Genomic DNA, 8301 nt, shown 5'->3' on the forward strand with positions numbered 1-8301 from the left:
GGGGGGGCAGGCACGCGCAAGCGGTCGCGGGAGGCGGCAGCAGCTCCAGGCAGGGCCGCGGCGCCCCGGTGCCGCTCCACAGCTTGCAAGGATTTCCCACCGCCCTGCGCCACATGCGCTGCTCATGCCAAGCGCACAACCAGCCGGACGCGTGCGGCCCAGCAGAGGGCCCAGCGGCGATGCCGGCCCGGCCGCCAATGCAGAGGCGGACGGGAGGGGCACCCCCGGCCGCCGCCCTGCGCCCAGCTGGCGCCCAGCCGGCGCCGCACCTTGCGGATGCGGCAGCACTCGCCGTGGCCGTCCTCGTAGAAAGAGAACATGCCCTTCTCGCGCACCAGGTCCATCACCTCCTGCGGTATAGTGCGGGCGGTGCGGCAGCGGTACCGGGCGGGTCGGGGCGGGGACAGCAGGAAGGGAGGGGCCGGGCAGCTAGGACAGGTCTGCCTAGGTCTTGCAGGGAAGCCGCGCACGCAGGCCTGCCTGCCCCCGACTCTTGCATGCCACACCACCGCGGCACTGCGCCGCCGTGCACCTGCACCGCACATGCTGAATGTACCATCCGGTACCGCAGTACCGCACCTGCGCGTCGGGGAAGGTGTACTCGATCTTGATGCCGTAGTGCTTCTCCACCTTGTCAAACAGGCGGTACGTCTCCGGGTTGAGGCGGCCAGTATCCAGGCTGCGGGCGGGGCGGGGCAGGCAGGGGCGCAGGCAGCGAGGGGGCAGGGCAGACAGTGAGAGGGGGAGTGCAAGGGGGCCTGTGGCAGAGTCCGGCGGGCCGCAGCAGGCAGCCGCCACGCCTGCCCCACACGGCCCAGACCCCTCCGCAGCTCTGCTACCACCTGCGGCCCCTGCATCGCCAGGCTGCCAGCCACGCCTGCCTGCAGGCCCCAGCCCCTGCCCAGCACAGAGGGCCGCACCTGAACACGCGGAAAGGGCGGCCGGTGAGGTAGGCGTACTCAATGAGCGCCACGTCCTCGGCGCCGGAAAAGGCGATGCCGATGTCGCTGCCAAAGGTGGCCAGCGCCTGCAGGCGGGGAGGCGGAAGCGCGCGTCAGCAGGCGCGCGTCAGCAGGCGGCGGCTGAGTTGAGCTGAGGCGCGGCAACGGCAGCACCAGGCGCGGCCGGCGGCTGGGACGAGTGTGGAGGGCAGCGGCAGCGAGAAAAGCTTCACCGGTGACCAAGGCAGCAGCAGCAGAAGAAGAACAAGCAGCAGCGACCGAGGCAGCAGAGGCAGCGACGAAAGCGACTAAGGCGGCAGCGACCAAAGCGGCGGCAGTGACCAAGGCGGCGGCAGCGACCAAAGCGGCGGCAGCGACCAAGGCGGCGGCAGCGACCAAAGCGGCGGCGGCGACCAAAGCGGCGGCGGCGACCAGAGCGGCGGCGCCTCACGTGATCCATGATCTCCAGCGGGCTGCGGCTGTCCAGCTGCTCGGCCACCGCCTTCCAGTCCACCTGCGCCGCCGCGGGCGCCTCCACCGCCGCCGCCACGTTCACCTGCGTGCGCGCAGGGGCGTGCGTGCAGCAGGCTCAGGGAGGGGCGAGGTGGGGGAGGGGCGGCTGGGGAGGCCAGGGCCAGCTATCCACGGCGGCGGCGGCAGCACAGAGCGGCGGCAGCACCCCGCCCATGCCACGCAAGCTGGAGGCAGCGCTGCGTCTCGCCAGGCCCCGAGCGGCTTCACGGGAAATACATACAAGCCTGTCCAGCTCTTGGGACGGTGGCCAGGCTCACCTGCTGCTGCGAGGCGGCGCACACCGTCTGGCGGGCGGCCGCCGTGGCTGGGCGGTGCCAGGCAGCGGGCGCCAGTGCTGCTGCACAGGGCTGGGCGCGCCGGCTGGCGCCATAGGACGCCACGGGAAGGACCTGCGGGCAGTGGGCAGCGGGCAGCGGGCGTCATGCGGAGCGCTGGCGCAGCCCTCAGACTGGGTGGGGATGCCGGGGCATGTGGCGGCTCTAACCTGCGCAACCAGTGCCTGCTGCATTGTGAGCGGTCGACGAAACGAAACAAAGTGGACAGGCGCCGCCAGAACGATGCTCTAGGTGCTAGCCAAAAATGGACACCTCAGCCGCCATGTCCCTGCCCTCAGCTTGACATCATCCCGCCTGGAGGCTGCGCGGCCTTCCATTGCCAGAACCTTCGGGAGTCGGTTGAGGACGGGCCACAGCCCTGCACGTGTGTTGACTCCCATGCTGCCCGCAGTGGACTGCAACTAGCAGCACTGGCGCAGGCGTCAGTCTGTTTACCGTGCAGTCAGCAGCCAGGGGGCTTGGGGCAGCCAGAGCAGGGTGCTTCTGCGGCAGCGGCGGCAGCGGTGGCGCTGGCCGGCGGCGGCTGCGCTCCAATCACCCTATCGGACCTGCTCTCAGTCGCGCTGCAGTTACATGGCTGCGCCAAACACTCCTCCCCTCACTTCAGCACCACCCGCAGCCGTGGCAGCCGCTGTGCCAGGCGCTGCACTGCCGCTTTGTCAATCGCGCCGGCCGGCAGCTCCATGAGGGTGAGCGCCGTCTACGCGCCCAGCGCCCCGCCAGCCTCCACATCTGCTGCCGCAACCCGCAGCTCGGGGTTTCCCGTGAGCACCAGGGTTTCCAGCTGGCGGGCTCCCGCCAGTGCTGGCGGGAGGACCTCAAGGTTGTTGCTGTCCAGCGCCAGGACCGCCAGCCCTGCAATGGGGCACTAGGAAACATAACCTTCGCATCGGTGGAGCTGGGTGTAGCAGGAAGCTGGCTAGGCAGAGCGGTGTACCGGAAGCAATGTGTTGAGAGATGATTATCTCATTACCGCCGCCACCGTGGCAACTCACGTGACACGACCGGGCTTTGAGGCAGAGTGGCCAGCTGGCAGCCGCTCATCTGCAGCACCGTCAGGCGGGTGAGCTGCAGCAGGCTGGCGGGCGGGCTGCCCCCGGGCAGCGGGGTGCCCAGCAGGTTGAGCACGCTGAGCCGCGGCATGCTGAGCATCATCTGCCTCAGTAAAGCGTCCAGACCTTCCGATGGGGGAGCAGCGCCGCCGCCGGGCTGGTGCGGCTGGCCGCCCTCAGCAGCAAAGTTGCCGCCTCCACCGCCGGCAGGCAGCAGCGACTCCAGGATCAGCCGCTGCACGCCGGCCAGCGGGTCACTGCTGCCGGGAGGCGGCGGCAGGAAGGCTGCAGGCGAGAGCTGGCATTCTTCCATGGACAGCCTCACCAGGCTGGCGCCCCTCACGCCCAGCGCGCGCAGCATGGCATGCAGCGGGAGCTCCCGGCCCAGCTCCAGCCCCGAGCAGGCAAACACCCAGTCTCCGCCCGGTGAGGCTGACGCGGCAGGCTGCCCCACAGGCTGCGATGGCCTGAGGTGGGGCGAGGGCTGGGCAGCTGCTGCGGGCAGCATACGCAGCTGGAACATCGCATACCTCGCTCCTGGCGCTGAGCGCGCCTCGAGCCCGTCTGCCAGCTGCGGAAAGGAAGGCAGTTGGTGGGGGTGGGGCGGCGGGCGCTGGTGCCTGGCAGGCTGTTGCGCACGCCGGCGACGGTGAGGGATGCCTGCCCACACACACGCGCAGTGCCAGGCGCACCTGGAAGGCTGTGGAGCGGAAGGCCAAGCGGCGAATGGCCGGGAAGGCCGACAGCGGCAGAGGGCGCATGCCGCCTGCGCCGCTGCACCACTCAAACGCCGACAGCTCGCGCAGGGCTGTCAGCGCCGTGAGCGGGTGCAGCGGCGGCAGCGGCACGTCGCTCGAAGTCAGCTCCAGGAGGGTCAACTGCTGGGCCGCCAGGCAGCCGCGCAGCAGGGCAGGCTGCAGCCGCCCGGCCATCAGTGTCAGCCGCCGCAGGCCGGGCGCGGCGGCCACCGCCTGAGTGGTCGTCAGCGGCAGCGGGCGGGTGCCGAGCACCGCCAGCTCCAGGCTGTGCAGGCCAGAGAAGCCGGTGAGGGTGGACGCCATGGCGGGCGGCAGCTCCCGAGGCTGGGTCAGGATCAGCTCCTCCAAAGTCGCCTGCTGCAGGCAGGGCAGCAGCTGCGGCGGCACGCCCACACTTCCGCTGCCCACCAGGTGCAGGCGGGACACCAGGGGCCCCACGCGCCGCCGCAGCGCCAGCTTGCCCGCCAGCCAGCGTAGCGGCGGCGCCGGGCTGCCGCCGCCGGTGGTGCTGCCGCTTTCGGGCACGTGCACACGCAGCGAGCGCCACAGCTCAGGCTGTTCGTACACCAGGCGATGCCAGGCCTTGCAAAACAGCACGAAGGGGGGGCTGCACAAGGAAGGCGTTGCACATGTGCAATCAGTTGAGGCAACGCGGCAGTGGCTGCGCTGGACGGGAGCGCCGGCGCTGGCGCGGGCGGCGCGAAGCCCCCCCTAGCCCCAACAGGCACATCGCTCACGAGCTCAGGCCTGCTCACCAGTCCTCGAGGCCACAGCGAGCCAGAATTAGGCCTTGGATCTCTTCGGGGAAGGTCGTGAACCTTGTGGCTGCCGGCATGGCTGCTCGTGGGCATTGGCAGCGCCCAGGACAGAGAGCCCGGGGCTGGGCTACTGGTGAGGATGGTGCCCTGGCCTTGAAGCAGCTCTATACTCTGGGCACACACCCCTTCTGAAGCCTGATCTGTGGAAGATACAAGCAGACCAGCTTCCTGGCGATCAGGAGGACCTTGCAGGCAACTGGAGCAGCAAGCGGCGCCAGCTGACCCGCCGCCAGGTCAGTCATGATGACGGCATGTACCGCGGGCGGCGGCGCCACAGGCGGCCGGCCGGCGGCGGGTGGGGATGGCGCACGCTATATGCTCGTTGAAGACTCACAGGCGGGAGCGTCGGCGCAGCTGCCGTCAAATGCAAGGGCAGCGGGGGCCAGCAGGAGCACCGCCACGGTGCTGGCCAGCGCCAAGCCTGCAGCAAAAGGGGTGTTTGTTTCAGCGCCTCCCGGCACTTCCAATGCCCCAGGCTGCTGCTAGGAGCTCTCGTAGGGCGCAGATGGAGCGGCATCCTATTGGCCCGCTGCACGCAAGCTCAGCCTGCACTCACGGAGCGTGAAGAAGGGGTAGTGCAGTGGAGCGGGAAAACGGAGGCAGAGGCTCTGCTGGAGGCCTTGTTCATGGGTACTGCCGGCGTGAAGTGGTCGGGAACCTGCGCTGTGCAGCTGTGCATGGCGCAGGGCGGGAAAAGGGGTGGATGTTGTTGTAAGAGCAGGCAGCGGGTCTAGTCGAAGTCTAGTAGCAGCCGGAGCTCGGCTGCGGCCAGTCAAGTCAAGTCAGTTACAAAGAAGAGAGAAAGGCCCCGGAATGACCCGCATTCCGGTTATATAGTCGCACAAAGGTAGTGCTGTAGTGCTGCCAGCCAGGCATGGCTGGTGACTAGTCGATCGATCAAGGCATGATAAGCGCAATCAATCATGCAGTTGTGAGTAGAATGAAGTAGCGAGAGTGTAAGACTCAGTTGCTGTCTCGCAGCTGGCACAGCAGGGCGCCGCCTGCTGCTGCCGCTGCTGCAGTTGTTCTGACTTATTTGCCTAGATTTTACATACTGTTTATACACATTTTTGCATCTGTTCATACAAAAAGGAGTTGGCAGGCGACTGCGTCGCAGAGAACTCCAGCAGCGGGAGGGCCGCCGCCGTGGCGACTGGCGGCGACCGCCAGTGGCTGTGCACTCACTTGTGCGCAAAAGTGAGGTGTGCATGTAGGCTTCAGCTGAGGCTGGTTGGTTAGGCAAAAAGCGAACTGGAAAGAGATGATTGGCATGTACATAATGGAGAAAGCTTAAGGCTCCGAGCCTTAAACGTTCCGAGTTGGGGCCAGTGTGTACACAAGTGTGAAAGCAACGCCGCTGATGCTGAAGAATTCAGAAGTAATGTGTTTTTCAGAAAGGGAAGACGGCCTAAAGAAGAGGAAAGGAATGCGTTTCAGAAGTGGATGACAGGGAGTGGATGACAGGCACGGATGAAAGGGTGAGAGGACAGCATGCGGGGCTCAGAGGGTACGGGGTGGCAAAAGTGGTGCTGCAGATGGGGCACGTGCAGCAAGGTAGCGTGATGCATGCAGGTAATAAAGGGAAGTGGGAAGGAGCAGTATGTGCACACAATGCAGCAGGCGCATTCACAAGCGGCGCCCGCGAGGCAGCTTGCCAAGAGGCGTGTGCCGCGGGTGGCGCTTCCGCAGCAACGCAGCGCATGCCGGGTCGCCCGCCCCCACCAGCCCATTGCAGTCGTTGTCCCTGCCGGCTGCGCAGGAGGCCACGGTCTCGGCGCCGCCCTTGCGGCACACGGTGATGGCGGCGGCGCTGGGGCCGGCGCCCACCAGCCTCACCACCAGGCCGGAGGCGGGGTGCTCCCAGACGTCGGCGCCGCCGCCCAGCGCGGCCCGCCACACCGTGACGCGTGCGTCGTACGGGTTGGCGATGGCGGCGGTGTGTATGTGGACCCTGCGGGCGGCCTCGGGGGCCAGCCCCACGTCCCCGCGCGCCCTGGTGCGGTACCCCACGAAAATGGGGTCCACCCCGGCGGCCCAGCTGGGCACGATGCGTAGGCCCGAGCGGGGGGTGGCCGCCTGGCTGGCCAGGCTGACCTCCAGCGTCTGGCCCGCGGGCAGGCTGCCGCCGTCCAGCAGGCGCGGCGCGATCCAGCCCAGCTGCCACGCGTGCGGCGTGTTGGGGCAGCGCGGCGAGCAGCAGGAGCCCATGAGGCCGGCGCTGTCGCCGTACTCGTCGAAGCCACCGCCGGTGTCCGAGGAACCGGCATGTGCCATGAACAGGTTGTGCCCCAGCTCGTGGGCTATGGCCTGGGGGATGGCCCAGTAGTCTGCGGCCAGCCAGGAGCGGCAGTCGTAGGAGCCGTCGCAGCCGATGTAGGCCAGGCCCACAAAGGCGCAGGCGCTTGGAGGGAGCAGGTAGACCCTGCAGGGGAGCGGGAGGCGGCGGGCACGTGTGAGTTGGGTGGCGGGGTAGCAGTGCTGAGAGCCCAGCCTGAGCCGGCGGCAGCCATGGCGGTGTGACACCCGGCCCCGGCTCGAGGCGAGCTCGCCGCACCACACCGGAGCAGGAAACACGCAAGACACACGACCAAGCCCCACCTGTGCTTGTACTGGGACAGGTCGACGCCGCGCCTCGCCAGCTCAGCGTCTGCCACATCCGCCCAGCCGTTGAAGTCGTCAAAGTCGCACTTTTCGAATGACCAGGGCACGCCGTAGCTGCAAGGGGAAGACAAGAACGGAGGCAAGGGCAGGAGGGTGTGGATGATGTGGCTGGAGGAGCGGCCTGGCATGCAAGCACAGCAGCTTGCCATGCGCAGGCCAGGGTCCCGCCTCAGCGGCAGCACCAGCGCAGCAGCCGTGGCAGCAGCGGCGGCGCCTCCCGCGTGCCTGGTGCCGTTGCAGGGCAGCTGCACGGGCTCGAGGACTGCGGAGGAAGCTGTGGTGAGCCGCGTCTTGCCGTAGGAGCACTGGTTGAATGTGGAGCCCACGGTAGGGGCCCCTGGGCTGGCCTCTGCAAAGACCGCCTTCTTCACCTCCTCCATGGCGACCCGCGGCGGCGCGGTGCCGGGGCAGGCGGCGCCGCTGCCGTCTGCCACGGCGGCGACGACTGCAAGGATTGGGGAGCGGCAGGGAGAGCAGCGCTTGCTGCTGGCGGGAGGGGGTGCCACGGAGCATTGCATGCGGGCAGGGGCCTGCCAGCCAGCAGGGTGGCATGCAGCAGCCAGCATGCCAGCTCGCTCACTTGGGATGAACACAGCGGTCAGGGTGCTGGTCACTGGCTGGTGGTAGCTGAGGACAACCGTGGCGGCAGCCGGCTGGGCGGCGGCGCCGCCCGCAGCGGCTGCGGCGGCTACCACCCCGCCGCCTGCACCGGCGGCTACAGTGACGGCCCTGGGGGCTGCGGCTGTTGCCCTTGATGCGCGGATGGAAGCTGCCACGAAGCCCGGGGGTTGCGCTGGGCGGGCCGCCGCCGCTGCCGCTGACTGCGCTCTGCCTGGCGCCGCCGCTGGCTGCTGCTGCTGCTGCCGCTGCTGCTGCCACTCGCCGGTCACTTCTATCGCCATGCCGGTGTGGATGCCTGACAGCTGGCTGGGGCTGGTGAGCTGGATGGGCACGCGCCTGCCGCCAGCGGTGCGCACAGCCAGCAACCTGCTTGCTTGCTTGTGTGGGCTTAAAGTCTGGTAAAGCAAGAACTAGCTTGCAACATAGACTCCCCGCCGAAACGGGACGGGAACCGGGCGAAAGCAGAGAAAGCAATAAAACAGGGGTGGAGCAAGGCGACATGCAACGCAAGCAGCTGACAGGGCACGCATCGAAACGTGTGTATGACTGGCAAAGTGGCATGGCGCATTGGGGAGAAACGC

At 68.1% G+C, this 8301-nt stretch overlaps 3 protein-coding genes across 3 annotated transcripts in view; all 3 read right to left on the minus strand.

The window, feature by feature from the left end:
- CHLNCDRAFT_33215 (hypothetical protein) overlaps window positions 1-1500 on the minus strand; it is a 4160-nt gene extending 2660 nt beyond the window's left edge. The window contains exons 1-4 of the mRNA XM_005843216.1: window positions 1393-1500; window positions 921-1027; window positions 580-679; window positions 270-350 (exon numbers count right to left, since the gene is read on the minus strand). Coding sequence (XP_005843278.1) covers window positions 270-350; window positions 580-679; window positions 921-1027; window positions 1393-1401 — 297 coding nt within the window. The 5' untranslated portion in view covers window positions 1402-1500. The remainder of the gene's footprint in view (window positions 1-269; window positions 351-579; window positions 680-920; window positions 1028-1392) is intronic.
- A 1010-nt stretch (window positions 1501-2510) lies between these two features.
- CHLNCDRAFT_141321 (expressed protein) lies at window positions 2511-4455 on the minus strand (the record flags this gene model as incomplete). The annotated part of the gene is made up of 4 exons (XM_005843217.1): window positions 2511-2665; window positions 2806-3433; window positions 3555-4227; window positions 4376-4455. The coding sequence occupies 4 exons, from the start codon at window positions 4453-4455 to the stop codon at window positions 2511-2513; spliced, it is 1536 nt and encodes a 511-aa protein (XP_005843279.1).
- Window positions 4456-6064: 1609 nt separating this feature from the next.
- On the minus strand, window positions 6065-8001 carry CHLNCDRAFT_141322 (hypothetical protein; the record flags this gene model as incomplete). The annotated part of the gene is made up of 4 exons (XM_005843218.1): window positions 6065-6860; window positions 7037-7153; window positions 7406-7544; window positions 7680-8001. 4 exons carry the CDS (start codon window positions 7999-8001, stop codon window positions 6065-6067), a joined length of 1374 nt encoding a protein of 457 aa, XP_005843280.1.
- Window positions 8002-8301: the final 300 nt, after the last annotated feature.

The sequence above is a fragment of the Chlorella variabilis genome, assembly GCF_000147415.1.
Source record: "Chlorella variabilis unplaced genomic scaffold CHLNCscaffold_33, whole genome shotgun sequence".
Taxonomy (NCBI): domain Eukaryota; kingdom Viridiplantae; phylum Chlorophyta; class Trebouxiophyceae; order Chlorellales; family Chlorellaceae; genus Chlorella; species Chlorella variabilis.